The sequence below is a fragment of the Indicator indicator genome, chromosome 22 (assembly GCF_027791375.1).
Source record: "Indicator indicator isolate 239-I01 chromosome 22, UM_Iind_1.1, whole genome shotgun sequence".
NCBI classification, from domain to species: domain Eukaryota; kingdom Metazoa; phylum Chordata; class Aves; order Piciformes; family Indicatoridae; genus Indicator; species Indicator indicator.
The window spans coordinates 15,346,581-15,367,924 of NC_072031.1; the positions used below are offsets into that span (position 1 = coordinate 15,346,581).

General features: G+C 50.6%; 2 protein-coding genes across 2 annotated transcripts in view; both read right to left on the minus strand.

Moving 5' to 3' along the window:
• B9D1 (B9 domain containing 1) lies at positions 1-2,952 on the minus strand. Its single transcript, XM_054391134.1, has 7 exons — positions 2,887-2,952; positions 1,608-1,676; positions 1,389-1,500; positions 1,224-1,320; positions 703-765; positions 331-398; positions 1-146 (listed from the first exon to the last, which is right to left on the minus strand). Exons 1-7 carry the CDS (start codon positions 2,950-2,952, stop codon positions 1-3), a joined length of 621 nt encoding a protein of 206 aa, XP_054247109.1.
• A 12,242-nt stretch (positions 2,953-15,194) lies between these two features.
• CACNA1H (calcium voltage-gated channel subunit alpha1 H) overlaps positions 15,195-21,344 on the minus strand; it is a 293,598-nt gene continuing 287,448 nt past the window's right edge. The window contains exons 32-34 of the mRNA XM_054390949.1: positions 20,049-20,232; positions 16,975-17,153; positions 15,195-16,385 (exon numbers count right to left, since the gene is read on the minus strand). Coding sequence (XP_054246924.1) covers positions 15,195-16,385; positions 16,975-17,153; positions 20,049-20,232 — 1,554 coding nt within the window. The remainder of the gene's footprint in view (positions 16,386-16,974; positions 17,154-20,048; positions 20,233-21,344) is intronic.

The following is a 21,344-nucleotide window of genomic DNA, read 5'->3' on the forward strand; positions in this document are numbered from 1 at the left end:
TCAGTACTTGGGAATCCCTTCTGTAACAGGTGCCAGGGATGGGCACTGCATGTCACTGGGGCTCACTTCATAGCCCAGCTTCCTCATGTCCTTGGTCATTATGTTGAAGGAGATGGTCACGAAGCCTTGAGAGCGCACCCTTGTTACTGCAAGAAAGAGGTGAATAAAGCTGCTTAGGAGAGGTTCTGAGCAGCTGTTGAACTCTCACATACCCAGGTAGGACTGTTCTCAGCAGGAACAACCACTCTTTTGTGACCAGCACAGGATGGATGGCTGAGCTGTGGCCTCCTGTCCTGTGAGGGTTGCAGTCAGAAGCTCCCAGGGACTCACCTTCTCGGCCTTCTCCCTGTGCTACCACTTTGGGGTCGGTAAATTCTGGACGTCTCCCTGTGAACCAACTTGGAGAAGACAACAGGAAAGAATTAATTGGATACATTCGCTGCGATCCAGTTAAATGCATGTTCAGAAAACAAAGGAGGGGTTTAATGAGACTCCCAGCTTTTGTTTGCAGCAGAGAGTTCTGAGGACTGATGGCTTTGTTGCTAATCTGCTTCGATCAAAGGTAAGTTGTTTGTTTTTTTTCTTGTCTAAGGCAAAAAAGAAACTAATTTCATACATGTTATGTTAAATTCAAGATATCTCTGGGCTACAGACATACCTTTGTGAGCTAGGACTTGAAAAAGGAAAGCATTTAATTTTTACCTTGTAAATTTCTGCAGCCTGGATGTGGACTCTGGAACAAACATAGCAATGGTTCTTGTATGCCTGAAACAAACAAGAGGCACTCAGAACAAGTTTTATAGCTAGAACAAGCTCTGTCTATAAAGGTACCAGGATTCCAGACACATCAGACCACTGAACATCTCAAAGTTTAATACTTTCCCTCCACACAGAGCTCTGTTTGCACAGGCAGAGTATCTTCCTCCATTTCCAGTGGTGGAATGAAAGCTTAGGATGAGCTGAGAGTGAGGGGGGAGAGGTGATGTAGTGTGCTTCGTACTTGGGTTTTCTCCACAGCAGTGCTGACTTTAGAGTTCTCTGCAGGATTACCAAGAGCTATTTGATAACCAGCTGCTAGAAAATCCATGTTCTTTGTACTGTGACATGAGAAGGAGATGGAGGAACTTTTTTTTTTTTTTGCTTCTGAATCAACACAGTCAGTGGGGAAAAAAAAATACAAACAAACATCTGCTTCAGTGCTGAAAGCTGGGTTTGTAGCTCACCTTCCAGGGGTGAAGGGAACATGAACAGCTCCATAACCTCTGACCACATCATGGCCAAAGAAGTCCAGTCCGTAGACACTGATGACAATCTGTGGCCCTGCAAGTGAAGCAGTGTGAAGGGGCTGCTTGTGCTGGGAGCTGGAGCCCAGCACCCCCAGCACTCACAGCCAAATGGGTTGGTGCTCTTGAAGGTGATGTCGATGGGGAAGTTCCAGACCAGTGTTGTGGGCGAGACGCTGCTCTTGGAGGTGATCTGGGAGATGCCCTCCTCCAGGCCCTGTGGGGAGAACATGGTAGGAGCCAGGGGTCTGCACTAAGCTCACCACATGCTGCCAGTTGGCCTGGCAGCAGGCTGGGTCTCAGGGGCACACAATGAGGCCTTACCGCTGTGGGAACCCAGTCTTGGCCATAGACAAAGCAGAACTTGCAGTAGAGGTCATCAAATCCAGGGAACTGTGGGAGACAGTGGCTGTGTTGGTAGGAAATTAGTGGGACAGACAGACAGCCCAAGTCTGAGGGCAGCCTGCACCACCATGACACAAATGGTGTTCCCTAGGACCCAGCACCAGGGGCAGGTCTGTTTAATATTTATATCAATAATCTGGATGAGGGGATTGAGGTCAGTTTGCAGGTGACAAATTAAGTGGCAGTGTGGATCTGCCTGAGGGGAGGGAGGCTCTACAGGGGGATCTGGCCAGCCTAGATCAATGGGCCAAGGTCAGTCGGATGAGATTCAACAAGGCCAAGTGCTGGGAACTGCACTTGGCTCACAACTCCAGCAATGCTACAGGCTTGGGGCAGAGTGGCTGCAAAATGCCCAGGAGAAAAAGACCTGGGGGTGCTGGTGAGGATCTGGCTGAACATGAGCCAGCATGTGCCCAGATGGCCATGGCAAATGGCATCCTGGCTTGGATCAGCAATAGTGGGGCCAGCAGAACAAGGGCAGGGATTGTCCATCTGTACTCAGCACGGGTGAGGCCACACCTTGAGTGCTGGGTTCTGTTCTGGCCCCTCATTACGAGAAGGACATTGAGGTGCTGGAGTGTGTCCAGAGAAGGGCAGTGATGCTGGTGAAGGGTCTAAAGAACAAATCTTGTGAGGAGTGGCTGAGGGAACTGAAGTTATTTAGCTTGAAGAAAAGGAGGTTGAGGGAGACCTTGCTCTAGAGCTCCCTGAAAGGAGGCTGGAGCCAGGTGGGGATTGATCTCTTCTTCCAAGGAACAAGTGAAAATAGCCTCAAGTTGTGCCAGGTTGGACATAAGGAACAATTTCCCTATGGAAAGGGTTGTCAAGGCCTGAAACCGGCTGCCCAGGGCAGTGGTGGAGTCCCCATCCACGGAGGGGTTTCAAACCTATGTGCATGTGGTGCAGAGGGACATGGTTTAGTGGTGACCTGGTGATGCTGGGTTAATGGTTAGACCCGGACTCCTTAAAGGTCTCTTCTAAACTAAACGATTCCATGATTCTATTCCATGACTAAGAGCCAGTCCGCACTGCCCGGCTCGGGGCTGAGGCCGGGCCGGGTGTGGGGTCTGAGGCCCTGCCCCGCCTCTGTGACGGGCCTGCGCTAGGGGAGAGGCACCCGAAGCCAGGCCATGGTGCTGGGGCCTAGGCTCTGCTGTGCCGGGGGACCAGGCTTCCCGCATCCCCACCCCGCACTCACCTCTCCGCTCTCGATCTGCCCGTTGACCGCTACCAGGAAAACGCTGGGAGTGTCGGCGGCCGCCATGTTGCCGAGCGCAGGCTTCGCCCCGTTGCTGGACCGTTGCCATGGAGTCGGACGGGTCGGCGGCAGGGACACGCTTGGGCGGAGGACGGGCGCTTCGCGGAGGTGCCGCGCAGCCTGCTGAGCCCCAGCACCCTCTCTCCTCGTTTAGTCTTCTTAAGACGTTATATTTATCCTTACTGTTTTGTTTTTAATGTCAGGTTATATACTGGTTGGTGAAAAGCTGGACATGAGCCGGCACCGTGAGCTCCTAGCCCAGACCTGTGTCCTGGGCTTATCCCCAGCAGTGTGGGCAGCAGAGAGGAGGTTCTGCCCTTCTGCTGCGCTCTGCTGAGACTTCACCTGCAGTAGTGGGGCCAGCTCTGGAGTCCTCAGCACAGGAGAGACATGGACCTGCGGGAGCAGGGCCACAGGAGGCCACAGCAATGATGGGAGGGCTTGTAGCCTTCTGCTGTGAGATTGCTCAGCCTGGACAAGAGAAGGCTCCAGGGAGACCTTCTGGTGGTCTTTCGGTGCTTAAAGAGGCCAGTCAGAAAGCTGGGGACAGCCCTTTATGCAGGGCCTGTTGTGAGAGGACAAGGGGTGATGGTTTGAAAATAAAAAAGGGAGATTCAGACTAGAGAGAAGGCAGAAATGAGGGTGGTGAAACGCTGGCTGAGGTTGCCTAGAAAGTTGGTAGAAGCCCCATCCCTGGATTCCAGATAAGGTTGTTCGGAGCTGTGAGCAACCTGCTCTGGTTGCAGATGTCCCTGCTGACTGCAGAGGAGTCGGACTTAGATGACCTTTAAATTTCCTTCCAACCCAACTCGGTCTCCGATTCTGTGGTTCTATATCCACCCCAGAAAGCTCTTTTAGAAGCCCAGCAAGGGAGCCGGAGCCTGCTCCCGGTAGCCGGCAATGAGGACGCGGCCGCTAGGTGCTGCTGCCGGCCAGGCGGAGGCAGCTTCGGCTGCTCCCCGGCGAGGGCTGGAGCGGAGAGGTGTTTGACAGGCAGCAAACGCCTTTGGAATGGGGGAAACGGCGCTTTTGGTGCTCTCTGGACGGTCGTCCTCGCAAGCCACACTGGTGTGAGGAGAGGAGAAGACCAGTGGGGATGAAGAAAGCTGGGGAGCGGCTTTTTAGGGTGTCAGGTAATGATAGGACTGGGGGGAATGGAACAAAAGTAGAAATGGGTAGATTCAGATTGGATGTTACGAAGAAGTTCTTCCCCATGAGGGTGGTGAGACACTGGAACAGGTTGCCCAGGGAGATACTGGAAGCCTCATCCCTGGAGGTTTTTGCAGCCAGGCTGGATGTGGCTGTGAGCAACCTGCTCTAGTGTGAGGTGTCCCTGCCCATGGCAGGGGGGTTGGAACTGGCTGATTTTTGAGGTTCCTTCCAACCCTGACAATTGTATGATTCTATGGGTAGTTCCCACAGCACGGTGATTACCGCTCCAGCCCTGAGGGAGCAGGCGGTGCCTCCGCGGTGGCCGCACATACTGCGGGAAGGGGAAGAGATGGGGTTGTGCTGGTTTAATTAACCTGCTCTAATTAAAAAGGGAGGGCGAATTCTGTGCACAAACAAGGCAGGCAAACGTGCAGAGCTGAACCTGCTGAAATCTGCTGACCAGGTCTTTCTGTTTCGCCACAGACGTGACGGTGCTGGGCTGCGGTCGTGCAGCTGCTCACGCCAGGAGGTTTCGCTGCCCACATGTGTGGGCACCACGGAGGCCACCATCTGCTGCTCTTCATAGAGCTGTAGAATCACAAAACGTTTTGAGTTGGAAGGAGCTTTCAAAGGTCGTCAATTCCAAACCCCCTGCAGTCAGCAGGGACATATTGCTGTCTGAAGCTACCCGAAGGGAGGTTGAAGCCAGGAGGGGGTTGGTCTTTTTTCCCAGGCAACCAGCACCAGAACAAGAGGACACAGTCTCAAGCTGTGCGGGGGGAAGTTTAGGTTTGATCTTAGAAAGAAGTTCTTCACAGACAGAGAGGTTGCCCTTTGGGATGGGCTGCCCAGGGATGGGGTGGAGTCAGCATCCGTGGAGGTGTTTAAGAGGAGCCTGGATGAGGCACTCAGTGCCATGGTCTGGTTGATTAGGTAGGGTTGGGTGATTGGTTGGACTTGATGATCTTGGAGGTCTCCTCCAACCTGGTTGATTCTGTGATCTGCAACTAGAGCAGGTTGCTTAGAGCCCCAGACCACCTCACCTGGAGTGTTTTCAGGGATGAGGTACCTGCCACCTCTCTGGGCAACCTGGGCTAGTGTCTTGTTACCCTCACTGTAAAAAATATCTTTCTCATCTAGATTAAATCTCTCCTCTTTTAGTTTGAAACCACTACCTCTTGTCCTGTCACTGCACTCCCTAATAAAGAGTGTCTCCTCATCTTTCCTCTAGACCCTCTTTAAGTACTGAGGCAATCAGAAGGTCTCCCTGGAGCCTTCTCTTCTCCAGGTTGAATAACCCCAACTCTCTCAGCCTGGCCTCACAGCAGAGGGCTTCCAGCCCTCCCATCATTTCTGTGCTCTCTTCTGTCCCTGCTCCAACAGGTCTGTGCTGAGGATTCCAGAGCTGGCCTCAGCACTGCAGGGGAGGTCTCAGCAGAGCAGAGGGGCAGAATCTCCTCCCTCCACCTGCTGCCCACGCTGCTGGGGATCAGCCCAGGATCCATCTGGTTTCTGGGCTGGTTCATCACTTCATTTCTGCATCCTAGACAGCAGTCTCCTCGTTGAGAGCAATCTGGGAGACATTTAATTGCTGCCAGGCCCTCTGGGAAAGGATTAAGGGTAGGAGGGACTAAGGAAAGCCTGTTTTAGCTCCTGTTTGTGCTTCCTGGGCTGTGGTTGCAAGGAATCAGAGACTTTCACACACGAGTAGAACAGAGATACAGACTAGCAGGGCTGGGACAGCACCTCAACCCTTGTCCTCATCCAGTAGCTCTGTTTTTTTTCTCTTCTGGCAGTGCTGGGGGGGATGGCTTTGCTCTGCTGGCTCCCTGCAGTGCCACACAGTGGACTCTACATGGCAAGAGTCCTTTCTTAAGGCAAAGGAACACCTTGAAGGTGCCACCTCTCATGCTGAGGAGGTGATGTGGTCAATATTGGTCTGAAGTAAGCTGCCATTGCACCTCATGCTGAAAAATAGCTTCCATGGTGCAACTGACCTCAATGTCTTATGTTGACTCAGTTATCAGGGAGTGTAGTGACAGGAGAAAGGTGGTGGTTTTCCACTGAAAGAGGAGAGATTTGGACTAGGTGCAAGGAAGAAATTCTTCACTGTGAGGGTGGTGAGGCACTGGGACAGGTTGCCCAAGAAGTTGTGGATGCCCAAACCCTTGAAGGGTTGTTAAGGGCCAGATTGGATGAGGCCTTGAGCAACATGGGCTAGCGAAGGTGGCAGGGGGGCTGGAACCAGAGGATGTTTAAGGTTGCTTCCAACCCATTTGATGATTCTATGATTTTTGCAGGTTTTATTTGTCTTTTTTTTTTTTTTTAATTTATTTTATAATTTATTTTTCCCCCCCAAACCAGTTTGGCCAAGAGAAAAATGAGAGAAAAGCAGGAGGGGTGGGATAGACTAGAATGGCTGAAATTTTATTCTCCTTCTCCTGGCCCTCAGAAAAGCTTTGGAGAAAATAATTGATTTGAACTGAAAAATTATCAGGAGAGAAAATGAACCAGTTCTCAACTGGCTGTCTGATGCAGCCAGCAAGGCTGTTTAATTAACACTTCACTTGGCTACCAGCTACCTCAGAGTGAGCTGAAGGCCAGTTTCAGGGTAGTTTGGGTTTTTTCTTCATGCCTAGCAAGTGAGATACAGCTGCTGGAGGAGTTAATATCAGCACTGGGAGACCTTCCCCACAACAGAGGGAAGGCAGCAGAGTTGTTCAGCAGCTGTGACTCATCTGTACCTGCGTGTGAAAGGACTCTGTCCCTTCCCAGCCATAAGGAGACCTTTTTATTTTGTCTTTCCCCCTTTGCCTGCCTCTAATTAGCTGCATTTTTAATCCTTGTGAGGAGAACGAAATCCCAACCAAGGAGGCATTTTTACTCTGCTGGAAAACTTAATTAATGATCCATCAGAGAATTTGATTTCGAGCAGGACGAAGCCTCGTGGGTCCTGGTGGCTCCAGGGCTGTTATTTAATGGTGTTGCTGTTTCTCTTGGCCAGGTAAAATGTTCTCATCTTCTTTCAGGCTTGCCCTGATCCTGTGATATGGGAAGGGACTAAAGGGGAAGCCTCCCTGGGGTGTCTGGGGCTGCAGCCATCCTCACAAGGAGGAAGGGCACTCGCCTGCTAATTGCTGACTCTTGCAGATAGAATCATAGAAGAGAATCACAGAATCCTTTTGGGTGGAAGAGACCTTTCAGGTCATCAAGTTTATTGTTAACCCAGCACTGCCAGGCCGCCACTAAACCAGGTGCCTCAGCACCACAGCTACACAGCTTTGACATTTCTCCAGGGATGGGGACTCCACTGCTGCCCTGGGCAGCCTGGTCCAGGCCTTGACAGCCATTTTGGGGAAGAAATTGTTCCTCATCTCCAGCCTAAACCTCCCCTGGTGCAGCTTGAGGTCATTTCCTCTTGTCCTATCATTTGATACTGGGGAGAAGAGACCAAACCACACCTGGCTCCAGCCTTCTTTCAGGGAGCTGTAGAGAGCCAGAGGGTCTCCCCTGAGGCTCCTTTGCTTTGCCCATGCTGCAGAAGAAGGATTCCTGGTCTAGTGGACACTTTAGCAGTGTCCAAGGCATGTTAAACAGCTCAGAGGGTTGTGTTTTCTTCATTCTCAGAAAGAGTCAGAGGTCAGAAAAACTCCAGTTGCTTGGAGCTCTTTCGCTAGGAGCTTCCATATCAATCTGATCTGCCTTGACCTGACTCCTTGAGCCCAACAGGCTGCCTTGCTCCTGGGGCAATGGTCTTCTGGAGTGGCCAGAGTGTGGTAGTGCTCTTGGAGGCATCTGAGATGTCTGGGTGCTGTTGCCAGCTCTTTCCATAGGGACTGACACTGCACTGGCATGGGTGAGGGCTGTGCCATCCCTTGGGAGTGGGTGAGCAGGGGAAGGCTTTCCTCATGGAGTTCTTGATTGGTTTGGGTTGGAGGAGATCTTAAAGATCATCAAGTTCCAACCCCCCTGCCCTGGGCAAGGACACCTGCCACTAGAGCAGGTTGCTCAAGGGCCCCATCTGCCCTGGCCTTGAAATCTTCCAGGGATGGGGCATCCACAACCTCTCTGGGCAACTTTTCGCATCCTTGGAAAAACCTTCCAGGCCATGGGATGAGGCAGGCTGTGATGTGTGTCTCGTAGCATGCCTGTTGTCCATCCCCTGTCCCAGCAGTGGCAGAACCCTCGATGTGAGAGGCAGGGCTGGGTACTGCTGCTCACAGCTGCCTGGGCTGGAGAGTGCTCAGAAGCCCTTTGTGTGTGTGGGAAGCTAGCCCAAAAGCAGGTCCTCTGTGACACTCACATCTTCAAGTAGGACTGAAGCAACCCTGGGGCTGATCCAGTGCTCCCAACAGGGGCTGGGGGAAGGTGGGCGAGGCAGAAATCCAGTACAGTGCCACAGCAGAGAAGTTTCTCTTTAATCCCAAATATTTACCAACAACACCTGCTAAATGGCCAGCAAAATACATTTTATGGTGCCACTAATCTGCAAGAAACTGCCTTTATTTTTAGGTTGTTTGCACAGCGTCGCCAGCCTGACTCATCCCTGCCTGTGGTTTAGCTATGCCAGGAGGCTGCAGGAACTTCCCTGCCCTTTTGTCTTATCAACCTTCTCCCCCTCTTCCCCTCCCCTCCCCTCCCCCTCTTCCCCTCCCCCTGCCTCTCAAACCCAACACGCTGGAAGGAGGATGTTTTCTCATAACATCAACTGATTCATCAGAGGAGGATTTTCCTGCTGAAAATCTTCTACCTGGAGATTTCTTTTGGTGGGAAGGTCATTGGGTGAGGAGAGAGGGGGTGAACTTCTGTATTATGTGTCTGAATGCCATCAGCCAGCTGGGAAATGAAGCTTGAGGGGTTGTGGCTTCATCAGGAGGGTCCCCATCCCCCTAGGCACAGTGGGGAGGTGGCTTTGCCAGATGAGAGGGTCTGCTGAGGAACACTTGGGTTGTTCAGTCTGGAGAAAAGGAGGCTGAGGAGAGACTCTTCTCACTCTCTACAACTCCCTGACAGGATGTTGGAGCCAGGTGGGTGTTGGTCTCTTCTCCCTAGTAACAAGTCATAGGACAAGAGGAAACAGCCTCACATTGCACCAGGCGAGGTTTGGGTTGGGCATTAGAAGAAAGTTCTTTGCTGTAAGGGTTCTCCAACCCTGGCACAGGCTCCCTAGGGAGGTGGTTGAATTCCCATCCCTGGAGGTGTTTGAAAGAGGCAGAGATGTGGTGCTGAGGGACATGGCCTAGCACCAGACTTGGCAGAGTTAGAGATCGGTTGGACTCGATGCTCTTAAAGAGCTTTCCCAACCGAAACCATTCTATGATTCTATATCTCACCCCAGAACAGAAAAGCAGATCCCAAGCAGGCATTTCAATGTCCATCATTCTGTGTGGTGATTTAGGAGGCTGAGGGTCCAGCTCTGACCCCCACACCCCTGTAGCCACCAGCCCTGTGCCAGGCAGAGCCATACTGGGGCTGGGAGCCCAAGGAGCTGTGGAATGCCCTATTTTCTGTGAAGAATTAATTTGTGTTGGAACTTGTTACCATTTGTGAGGGGTTTTTGGGTGGCTAATGAGAAAAATTAATTAGTGCCTCGGTTTGAGCCAGTCAGAATAAATTAACAAGCAGGCAGGAAGGGGGAGAAGGCAGGGACTGGAGCTGCTGGTTCCCAGTGGGGCCATTGGATTCAATAAGGGCACAAGGAATAGGAGCAATAATCAGGCTCTGGAGGGAAGAAAGGAGGGGAAGTGAGCTCCTGCTGGACACAAAGCCCTCCTGGTGGACACAAAACCCTCCTGCTCTGGTAGTGGCTGTGGTTTTGGGAGTGTGGAAGAGCCGCTCTCTGCTTGTTCATCCATGCAAACCCTGGAGGTGTTACCAGATGCATTCAGAAGCTTGGGCCTCTGAGTGGGGCAGAGTGGAATCAAAGATGAGCTGCTCCAGGGGATTTCAATCAACTATTCAAACAGTTAATCTGGATTCTTTCCCTGTGCTGTGACATAATGAGGGCTGCTGGCATTTTCTCTCCCTGTGAACAGATTTAGTTTTTTTTTTTCCCCCTGAGTATTCCAGTGGACACAGCTGGGAAAAAAAAAACCTAACCTTGGCTTTATACCTACAAGTGAGGGAAAACAAGTGAAGGCTTCCAACATGAGGAGCAACCCAGCCTGGTTGTAGCCCCAACCTGGGTATGAATCCCTCCTGGTGCCATCCCTGTGTGCATCAGTGCTGAACCAGGGAGCATATCTGTGCCACCACACATTCCTCAGCCTGAAGCAACACCTTTGCACCCTCCCAGCCCCTGCAGAAACCTTCCACTGGAGCTAACCCCACTGAAAAGGCAGAAAGCCAGCATGGGAGGGAGAAGTGGGACTGCCTGTGTTTACACTGTTTTGCTGGGAGATGATTGAGTTATTAGTCCAGGGGCTCAGGGACACTGATTCAACATAAACACATTGAGCTGTGGAGATTGCAGCCCCTCAGACCGCACTGCTGCTGCAGCTCTGCAGGGTGCACTGAAACCTGCACTGAAGGCTCCTGGTTTGGCAGCCAGGATGGCTCTAGCCATTAAAGCAGAGCCACATAGCTCAAGCTTATGGGGAAGGTGCAGTGGGTGTAAAGTCAATTTAATTACTCATCCTCAGGAAGCTTGTACAAATATCAAATGCTGATTAGTATTCATGCAACCTGTGTGATCTGGCACCACTGGCAGATTAAAGGTTGTGGCTAATTGCACTGGGGATGGCTTCAAATTTGGCTGGGGCTTGCTCTTTCTTTCTTTTTCTTTTTCTTTTTTTTTTTTTTTTTCCGTCCTCAGTCTACAAAGAGAATTTTGAATCAATGCCATCTGAGATTTAACCTTGAGACAGAGACCACCTGAAGGCTCTTCAAGTTTTCTTCAAGTCTTCAGGCTGTGACGGTTTTTATCTGCCCCTTCCTCAACATGGTGGATTTTAATCATTGTTTGATCCCTGCTCCTCAAAGGCTGCTGAAGTGGTTCCAGGCAAGCCCAGAGTGATGCAGGGCTGCTGTCCCTGGGGGCTGTGGTGGGGCTGAAGCTGAGAGCAGGGAGGGGCAGAGCCTGCCTGGCAAATGGATGCCACTGAATTGTCATCAAAAATGCAAAATAGAAATCGAGCCAATTAAATCATGATGGCTTGCATTTACCTGGTGCTTTGCACTTCCCATCTTAAGCGATGCAGCTCTTGCAGACAGCCTGCTGGAAACAGCTTTAACCCTGCAGAGATTCAGCTGGCAGGAAAATGAACACTGGGTGATGCTGAACTGCTTCTTAGTGTGGTTGGTTGTGGCAAGGTTTGTGTTGAGGACCCAGCTCTGGGAGCTTGGAGCATTTGCACATCCAGGTGAGTGCAGCAGAAAGTACAAATCCTAGAGCACAAGTCTTGCGAGGAGCAGCTGAGGGACCTGGGATTGTTCAGCCTGGGGAAAAGCTGAGGGGAGATCTGGTTCTTTACAACTCCCTGTGAAAGGAGGCTGAAGCCAGGTGGGGGTTGGTCTCTTCTCCCATGGAACAAGCAAGAGGGTATGGGGAAATGGCCTCAGGTTGTGCCAGGGGAGGTTTAGACTGGACACGAGGAGCAATTTCTTCCCTAAAAGGGTTGTCAAGCCCTGTCCCAGGCTGCCCAATGAAATAGTGGAATCCCCATCCTTGGAGAGATTGAAAAGTTGAGTAGCTGTGGTGCTGAGGGCTGTGGTTTAGTGGTGACCTGGTAGTGCTGGGTCAAGGGTTGGATTTGGCACTCTTGAAAGTTTTTTTCCATCCTAAATGATTCTATGAAACCCCAGCAGCAGAAAAACAAATGTATTTAACCTGTGATCCCATGATTCAGTGATTCCATGAACCTGTGATCCTATGATTCCACGAACCTATGATTCTGTGATTCTATGAACCTATGATTCCACGAAGCTATGATTCTGTGAACTTCTGATCTTATGATTTTGTGACCATTCTATGATTCTGTGATCATCCTATGAACCTCGGATGCTGTGATTGCATGAACCTCTGGTCCTATGATGCTGTGATTGCATGAACCTCTGGTCCTATGATGCTGTGATTGCATGAACCTCTGGTCCTATGATGCTGTGATTGCATGAACCTCTGGTCCTATGATGCTGTGATTGCATGAACCTCTCGTCCTATGATGCTGTGATTGCATGAACCTCTCGTCCTATGATGCTGTGATTGCATGAACCTCTGGTCCTATGATGCTGTGATTGCATGAACCTCTGGTCCTATGATGCTGTGATTGCATGAACCTCTGGTCCTATGATGCTGTGATTGCATGAACCTCTCGTCCTATGATGCTGTGATTGCATGAACCTCTGGTCCTATGATGCTGTGATTGCATGAACCTCTGGTCCTATGATGCTGTGATTGCATGAACCTCTGGTCCTATGATGCTGTGATTGCATGAACCTCTGGTCCTATGATGCTGTGATTGCATGAACCTCTGGTCCTATGATGCTGTGATTGCATGAACCTCTCGTCCTATGATGCTGTGATTGCATGAACCTCTGGTCCTATGATGCACTGGAGCAGGGCTCTGCCTCCCAGCTCCACAAAGTGAGGCCAGGCTTCCAGTTTATACAGTTTAATAGATGTGAAACAAGATACATTTCTGTTGGAGTAATGAATGCATAAATAACAGAAGATATATGTGAATGCATAAATATGAGGCAGCATGGAACAAACCAAACAAAAACCGTTGGTTTAATCAATTTTTTTTTCTTCCTGTCTTATTTTTTTTTTTTTGCTGGCGCTTGTGACGGACTCATTGCTGCTCTGATTTCCCCTGGAGAAGCTGTCCCATGGTGAGAGGGCTGGGATGAGGGCTGGGGAAGGGGCAGGGCCTAGAGGCTGAAGAGCAAAAAAAAAAAAAAAAAAAAAAAAAGAAAAGAAAACAACCCCAAAACTGGAAAAAAATTAAATGGTGTTAAGAGGTGAGCTGAATTTCCTTGGAGCTGGAAGGGCCTTGGGAGTGAAGGTGTCCAGATGTAGGTGCAGGGGTGTGGAGGGGAAGACCCAACAGATAGGGTGGGGTGGGAGGGTTGTGGCTGCCCTCCAAGGTTTTGAGGGTGTTCTGCTATGAGGAGGAATTGCAATGCTCACAGAGAACATCACCTAGGACAGCTCCTTACACCTTCATACGGCATAGCAATAATTTACTCTGAGCTGCAGTAAACAAAATACATTTCTTAAATAATTTATATTTGTTTGGTTTGCTATTATTATTTTTTAGGCTTTCCCTTTTTTCTTTTTTCTTTTCTTTTTTGTTTTCTTTTCCCCCTGTCTTTCATTTTTTTCTTTCATCTTTTCCTTTCTCTTTCATCTTTTCCTTTTTTTCTCTTTCATCTTTTCCTTTCTTTCTCTTTCATCTTTTCCTTTCTTTCTCTTTCATCTTTTCCTTTCTTTCTCTTTCATCTTTTCCTTTTTCCTTTCTTTCTCTTTCATCTTTTCCTTTTTCCTTCCTTCCTTTTTCCTTCCTTCCTTTTTCCTTCCTTCCTTTTTCCTTCCTTCCTTTTTCCTGCCTTCCTTTTTCCTGCCTTCCTTTTTCCTGCCTTCCTTTTTCCTGCCTGCCTTTTTCCTGCCTGCCTTTTTCCTGCCTGCCTTTTTCCTGCCTGCCTGCCTTTTTCCTGCCTGCCTGCCTTTTTCCTGCCTGCCTGCCTTTTTCCTGCCTGCCTGCCTTTTTCCTGCCTGCCTGCCTTTTTCCTGCCTGCCTGCCTTTTTCCTGCCTGCCTGCCTTTTTCCTGCCTTCCTAAGTTTAGCTTTTCCCTTTATTTTTTCCCCCTCTTCCCCATCTGTTTCATTTCTCTTAACAGAAGAAACCACCTTTGTGCACACTGAGTTGGGATTATTGCAACATTTAACCTGAATTTCCATTAAGAAAAAGATAAAATAATAAAATCCAAAGCAACAGGAGAGTTGTGCAGACAGGAATGAATAAACTGATCATTGCACTGGCTACAGTTCAGTAGTGGTTTGGGGTTTTTTTTATGTTTGTTTGTTTTTCTTCCCCTGTAGTTAGGACAACAGCTAAAGCATGGAATAAAAATGAGAGTGACAGCAGAAAGCATGAGCTGCGAAAAGAAGCTGGTGGGATGCTGGTAGAGGGGAAGGAGAGGAAAAGGAAAAGAAGAGAAAACACTTGGAAAAAAACTCCAATGGCTGGAATCATGAGTTCCACATCAAACCTCAGGGAAACACCACCTGGCTGCAGAGTGACATGTAATGCAAAACCCACCTTCATTTCTCTGTAAAAAATAGGTGCATGATGAAGAGAGAGGCTTTGGGGTTGGGGTTTTGGGTTTGTTTTTTTCTGGGTGTATTTATGTCTTTTTTTTTTTCTCTTTTTTTTCTTCTTTTTTTCTTTTTTGGTCTTTTATTTTTATTTCCACCCACCCCCCCCCCCCCCCCCCCCTTGTTTTGTATCTCACAAATACATTATTTCTATTTATATAACTGCTGATATACAGACAATGTACAACTCCCAGCTTCTGGGCGCTCCCCCATTGAATGTGACATCTCCAAAAGGTGCCTTAAAGTTAAAAGTTGAGCATCTTTAAAAAACGAAACAACAGAACAAAACAAAACCAACGAAAGCCCAAAGAGAGTCCACCCCCAAATCCCAACTGCCATCATCCCCAAATCCCAACTGCCACTACCTCCAACCCGAATCAATGTGATTGAGGCCACGGAGAGGGGTGGGAGGAATGAAGTGACCTCCCCCTCAGCATCAACTCAACCTTCCCTTTAGAAAAGAACCCCCAAACCTTTCTGCAAAGCTGCTGCCCCCACCCCAGGCCATCCCCCCTTTGTCCAGCTGTTTGTTTGGTTTCTCTTGAATGTTTTTTTCTTTTGTGTGTGGTTTTTTTTCTCCCCCTTCTGTCTGTGTTTATTTTTTTGCCAACCTCCACAGCACTTAAGAACAAGTGACTGCCAGAAAAGACAAAAAAAAATAACCCCAGCCAGCAGCCACCTGCGGACCTGTGACCACTCAGCCACTTTGCTTTGGGACTCCACGTTGGTGTCAAGCCCTTGAGACCCCCACCCCCCCACCCCGGACCCCCTTCCCACAGAGCTATACAGGATCATCGATGTCTTCTTCTGTGGCAAGAGTCACGGGGACCAAGTCCTGCTTCCGGAGGGGGCTCTTAGCTGTGCCCAGGAGCTCTTTGCTTTTCTCAGCGTTGCTCCACTGAGTTTTTAAGTGCTCCACGTTTTTCAGTTCGGAGGCGGCAGGCTGCGGGAGCCGGGAGTCCGCGGGGGCCGGCGCGGGTTGTCCGCTGTCCAGCAGGAGATCCGAGAGGCTGCTGAAGGAGCCCCCATCCAGCTGCTCGAAGGAGAAGTTGGGAACGGTCAGGTGCTCCCCGCGGCACGGGGGCTGGCCCCGGCGCTCGGCTTTGGAGGCCGGCTCCGAGGGCTGGCTCTCTGCGAGCTCCAGGGACTCTCTGTAGGCAGGGAACTCGCAGGACGGGGTCCGTCTCCGCAGCATGCTGTTCTCAGAGGGTTTGCTGCGGGAGGCCGCCCCGCCGTCGTCCTCCATGGGAGGATCTATAGAAATGCAGGGCGGGCTCATCTTCTTCTTTCTCCGGGCTCCCTGGATGTACTCCGAAGACTCCGCCTGGATGTGGGCTGGGGACCGCTGCTTTTCCTCGGGCCGGTCCCCGAAGCTGCAGTGCCCGTCGCCGACGGAGGGGCAGATCTCGATGGAGTGCCGCCTTTGGTCGTCTGCCCAGCTGGGCTTGTTGAGGAAGCCCTTGGTGTCGATGCTGTAAAACTTCTTCAAGTCCTTCTCCTTGCTGCTGCCACTCCTGGAGGGGCTGCTTGTGCTGCAGTTCTTGAGGGCCACCGGAGACGGGGCCGGGGAGAGGAAGGGCGAAGTCGAGCTGCTGCCGGCATCCGAGTGCTCCCCTGCCCAGTCCTTGGCCGAGCTGTTGATGTGGCAAACCTCCTCGTCAGCCAGGTCGGAGGACTCGAAGAGGCAGCCCTCGGGGTTGGGAGGGCTGTTACCAGGGCTGGGCGGCCGGCTGGGGACGCCGTGCTGGCCACAGCTGTGCTTCCGTGGGAGGGTGCCCGGGCACCGGTGCGGGGTGGGCGGCGGGGAGCAGGGAGGGGTGCCCGGCAGGGAGGCAGCTGAGGGATGGAGTGAGCTGGGGGTGAGGGTGTTCTGGGGATGTGTTGGTGATGGCATCGTCTCTCCAGTTTCTGCTTGCAGGCTGTCCTTGCGCTCTGGAGTCTGCCCATCCACAGAGTCCTTTCGAATGGCCTCCTGGAAGGTAAGGAAGGAGAGATGGGGTGAGAGCCTGGGCATCTGCTAGGCTGGTGGCACTTCCAGTGATGAAACGTGGCACGTAGCAGAAGGGTTGGTGGGTCTAACACACCCTGCACCACCCCATCTCTGCCCCATCCTGCCAGCCCGTCTCAGACCCTCCCTCTAGAAGGAGATGCAGTTTAGCTACCAGGCAGGCCAGAGCCTACATGGTCAGGGCTTGTGCCTGCTGGGTCTGTCTGCATGGCACCAAATCCTGAGTCAGAGCAGCCCTGTCTAAGCTGACACAGTGTCAGCCTGACTGCAGGCTTCTCCCAGCACCAGGAAACCCAACCCGGGCATGTTCTCCCTGTGCTTTAGCCCTTCTGTCCCTGAACAGTGCATCCACAGGGATTAAGGGAGGTAAAAGGGCCTTCTCCTGTGTGTCACTGGAGGATTTTAACATTTATGGCACCAGAAACATTTTGTTCTAAAAAGGAGAATTCTACTCTCAACTCCAAGAAAAGAAATGCAAGAGGGAACTGGAAAAGAAGGGAAGGACCCAGAGGACCATGAAGGACTTTACCTCTGCATGTTCCTGGCCCCTCACCTGTCTGCAAAGCAGCTTGTTGAGAGCAGGAGATCGAGGTGTAACCTGGGGGGGAAGGACCTTCCCATGGTGCCGGCCCTCGTGGCTGGGAGAAGGGACTGCCAGCTGCAGGCACTCTGTTGGCACTCTCAGGGAGCTGCATGTTCCCACGGGCTGGGAGCGGATGGAAGTGATGGACCCTAGGAAGGACAGAGAGAGAGAGCAGTCACCACCTCTGCTGGCTTGGGGTTTGGAAGATTTGAGGCAGAGCCTGTGCCCACAGACTCCAGGAGGGGACTGAATACATGGGGAAACAGGAAAAGCTTGTCTAGTCCTAAATCTCTAGTCCCTACCTCAGCATTAGGACTGAAAATGAGATGTCCCTTGTCCTATCTCCTGCTTTGAACACTAGGCCATATCTCACCAGGGATGGTAGAGAGGCTCCAGATGAAGAAGCCTTTGCATTGTGGCTCTGCCTGCTCCAGGAAGCTGCCTGTTAGCTTATCTTCCGCTTTCTGTCTCAGGTAACAGGAATCTTCTCTTGCAACAGCTGCAACACTCAGGCTTGGATGGTGGCCACCAGGACCACATGGTAGCAAATGAAGAACAAGATATGGAGTTGCATTTGACACCCTGCCATTGCTGCTTTCCTGGTGGCATTGCTTTGGGTGTATCTCACAGAGTGCTAGGTTGGAAGGGACCTCAAGGACCATCCTTTGCAAAAGGATGTTGCCTGTTTAGAGGAAGTAAATCAAGGAAGTCTGGTGGCTGTGCTGGAACCTCTGAGTCAGGATGCCTAAGGTGTCCTTGCAGTGCAGCCAGGGATGGGCTGGCAGCCTCGTGCCACATGGAGGCAAGAGCAGCACTGCTCAGTTCCCTGGAAGCTTCCAGAACTTGTCTTACAGGTCCCACCTATTGCCTTGTACAGCCAGTGGGCACCTTGCCATCGACTTCTCCAGGAGCAGACACCATTGGCATGCACAGGGCAGTTTCCCCACTCCCTGCAGCCCAAACCCTACCACCAGCATCTCTCCACAAGGCAGATCTTGGCTAAACATGGTCTGACCAACAGTGTGGAGAGCACTTCGAGTGCTTTGCCCATCCCTGAGCTCAGGTATCAGGCAGGAATCACTCTCTTCCTGAAGGCTCCCAGTCCCCTGGCTGAGTCCAAAGGCAATCCCTCCTCCCCAGCCCCTTTGTGGTGCTGCTTTACTGCAGCTCTGCCTTGTTTGAAAGATATTTCTTGGCTAATTTTAATTGTAGTTTTTTTTTTTTCCTGCAGGATTTATTGGCCTCATTAGCTTGAAACCCAACCTCTGTTTCTCTGCTGCTGCTCCATGTTAAAAACACAGCTATCCATCACCTCAAGAGATCTCCTAGAGGTCAGTGACTTGAACCTATGACAAAAGCCATCCAGACAGATTGCAGTTGCCTTTCAGAAGAGATTTGTTGTTGAGAAGAATGAAAAGTTAGTGCTTAATCATTTTTCTTGTGGAGCTTTTTCTCCAGAGAACCACAAAGAGCAGAGCAGTGAGCTTCCCACTCCACCCCACTTCTCCCTGGTTGCCTTTTGGGCTTTCCTACAGCCAGAGCTTCAGTCCCAGTCTGTGCTCTTCATGTCCTAGGCCAGGCTTTATAGAATTTTTTTTTTAATGATGTAGAAAATCTTTGTCATAAAATCTGTCACAAACGTGGTCATAAACCCATAACTCTGTGCTCTCCTCCCTTGAAATTTCCTTCTGCTGGAAACTTTCCACCTAGTTCTCATATAGGAAACAAAAAAACAAAAAAAAAAAAAAACAAAAAAACAAAACAAAACAAAAAAAAAACCAAAAAAAACCAACCCACAAAAAACAAAAACACCTTTGAAGTGCATGCTCAGGAGCATTGAATATCTCTGGATTTGGGTTTTTTTAATTATTATTCTTGTTTTTCTAGTAAATCAGGAAAGTGCATCTAAGAGGAAAATAACACAAGATGTGGTCACAGTGTTTTCACTGTGTGGTCACCAAAGTATTGGGAGGAGACCAGACCATCCCTCAGGAACCTGGAAAAGTCCATGAAAGCAAAACTGCTGATGTGAGTCTTGAAGTGGTCAAGTTTCACTTGCACCTGGGATTGTGACTTGAATCAGTCTGGTCAGCTCAGAAGCAGCAGATCTCTGGGTGATGCTGGTTGTGCACCCAGCAGAGCAGGTAAGAAATCCATCCCTGCAGTCCTCTTGGGGAGAAATTGGGGAACCATGAGGACTCTTGGTCAGTTCTACCCACCCCTGCCAAGATCACAGCAGTTTCACACTGGTATAAATCCTGATTTTTACACCCACTACAGAGAGGAAAACCACCCCCAGTAGTCCAGCCATGAAACTCAACCTCTGTTTTCTTTGCTTAGCAAAGAATTTGCAGGTGAAATAACAATAAATACTGAGCAGAGAACATTAACTGGTGCCCAGAGGGTTTGTACAAACAGAGTTATTTCACCCAAAGAAATGAGAGCAGATCCTGCCAGCCCCACCAGGCTTTGCAAAGCCACCACTCATCTGGCCAAGCACTTCTTGCATTTCAAACAGCCCAGCATCAAAGGGAAGCAGGCTGGGAAGTTCTTGGGGGCCACTCAGGAAGCATGTGTGCCTTTAGGGAGGCAGATATTTGCTTTCCTATTGATTTCTCCTCCAAACCAACTCACAGAACAAAAGAGAGAGAAAGGGGAGATGTATTTGGATACTCAAAGGCTCAGTTGTGGCTCCCTGTCTGTGAGGGTTTCTCCAGGAGATTCATTCTGCAGCCACACTTGGGAGTGGTTTCGTGATCTTTATAGAACCATGGAATGGTTTGGGCTGGAAGGGACCTCCAAAAGTCATCCAGTCCAACCCCATCTGCAGTCAGCAGGGACATCCTCAACTAGATCAAGCTTCTCAGGGCCTTGTCCAGCCTAACTTTGACTAGCTCCAGAGATGGGACCTCAATCACCTCCCCGGGCAACCAGCAGCAGTGTTCTGTAAACCTTGGCTCTTTGCTCCCCAGCTGACCCCAAGGTGCACCTGCTGCCCCATGGCTTTGGCTAGGAGGAGGAAGGGGACACTCCACAAGCAGTACCTCTTTGGGCTTTGCAGGGATATGTTTCCATCTCCACCTCATGGAGGGGGAAAGGGGCTTTGGCTGGCATGACTGGCCGGAACATGTAGCTGTCGTTGGGCAGGGAGTGCATGCGGGACACGGAGATCTTGCGCACGGTCAGCAGGTTCTGAGGGTCCTGTGGCCTCAGAGAGGCTGCAGCGACCTGCAAAGCAAGGAGACAAGAGAAGAACTTACAGCAATCTCTTACCTGGGTTGTTTTTCCCTCCAAACCCCTGTGTACATACTCCTCTTACAGCCAGGCTGCAGCCCTGGTGACCACAGTGGATGCCGAAGCTGCGTTGTGCTGGCCGAGTGAAGAGCTCAAGCTGTGGCTGGAGGCATCAGTGGCTCACCACCAAGCCAACTCTTTGCCACCGCAGGGCAAAAACATGAGGGCTCCTGGCCCTGAAGTTTTGGTCCCAGAGCTTTGGTCCCCCCCTCCCAATTTACCTAACACCCAACTCATTTTTCTGCTGTTCCTTTCATGTCAGCCTCCCAGTGCCTGACTGAAAACATTTTCCCAGCTGCATGTCTTAAAGGTAATATATTTTGCTTTGCTCTGCTGGGCCTCTTTCTCTCTCTCTGCTAGCAAAAGCTGGGGCTGAGATTCTTCACTGGATAGTTTGGAGGTCACCAAGGATCTGGTTAAATCTGTGAGTTTTTTTTGTTTTTTGTTTTTTTTTTCCTCCTTATAGGTTTCTGGCTCAGGAATTTATTTCCTCAGATCCCCCAAGAGATGACGATTTTATCCCATTGAGCTTGGCTATGAAGAGGAGGCGGTTCAGCAGCAGTAATTTACTGGTAGCTGGCATCTGGTTCTGCCTGCTGCCTTGCCCAGCAGCCCTCTGGGTGCAAGCAAGGTCTCTGGGCTGATAGATTAATGCATCAGCAGTTGGCTGTGCCAATTGGCCCCTGGCCATTAGAGCTAACAAGCTCTCAGCATCCCAACACCTGAGCTGCTGATTGTTAACACCTCCATGCCACACAGAGAACAAAAGGTCTTGCTCCACTTTCTCAGGAGCCTAACAGAAGGATCACAGCATCCTGCTGTTGGAGCTCAGCTCCTCTGCACAGGGACCTCTGTCAGTCACCTCTGGCTGGGACAAAGGAGCAGAAATCCTTTCCTGACCTTGACAACTGCAGTGGTGAAGGTTTCAGCAATCGTGGCCCAGCTGAGCTTGGGATGTGGGCAAAGTCCAAATGGCTTCAAGGCCACTCTAATAAGCACTTGCAACATGAAACGTGGGCAGGAAGCTTCTTGGCTCATAGAATTGT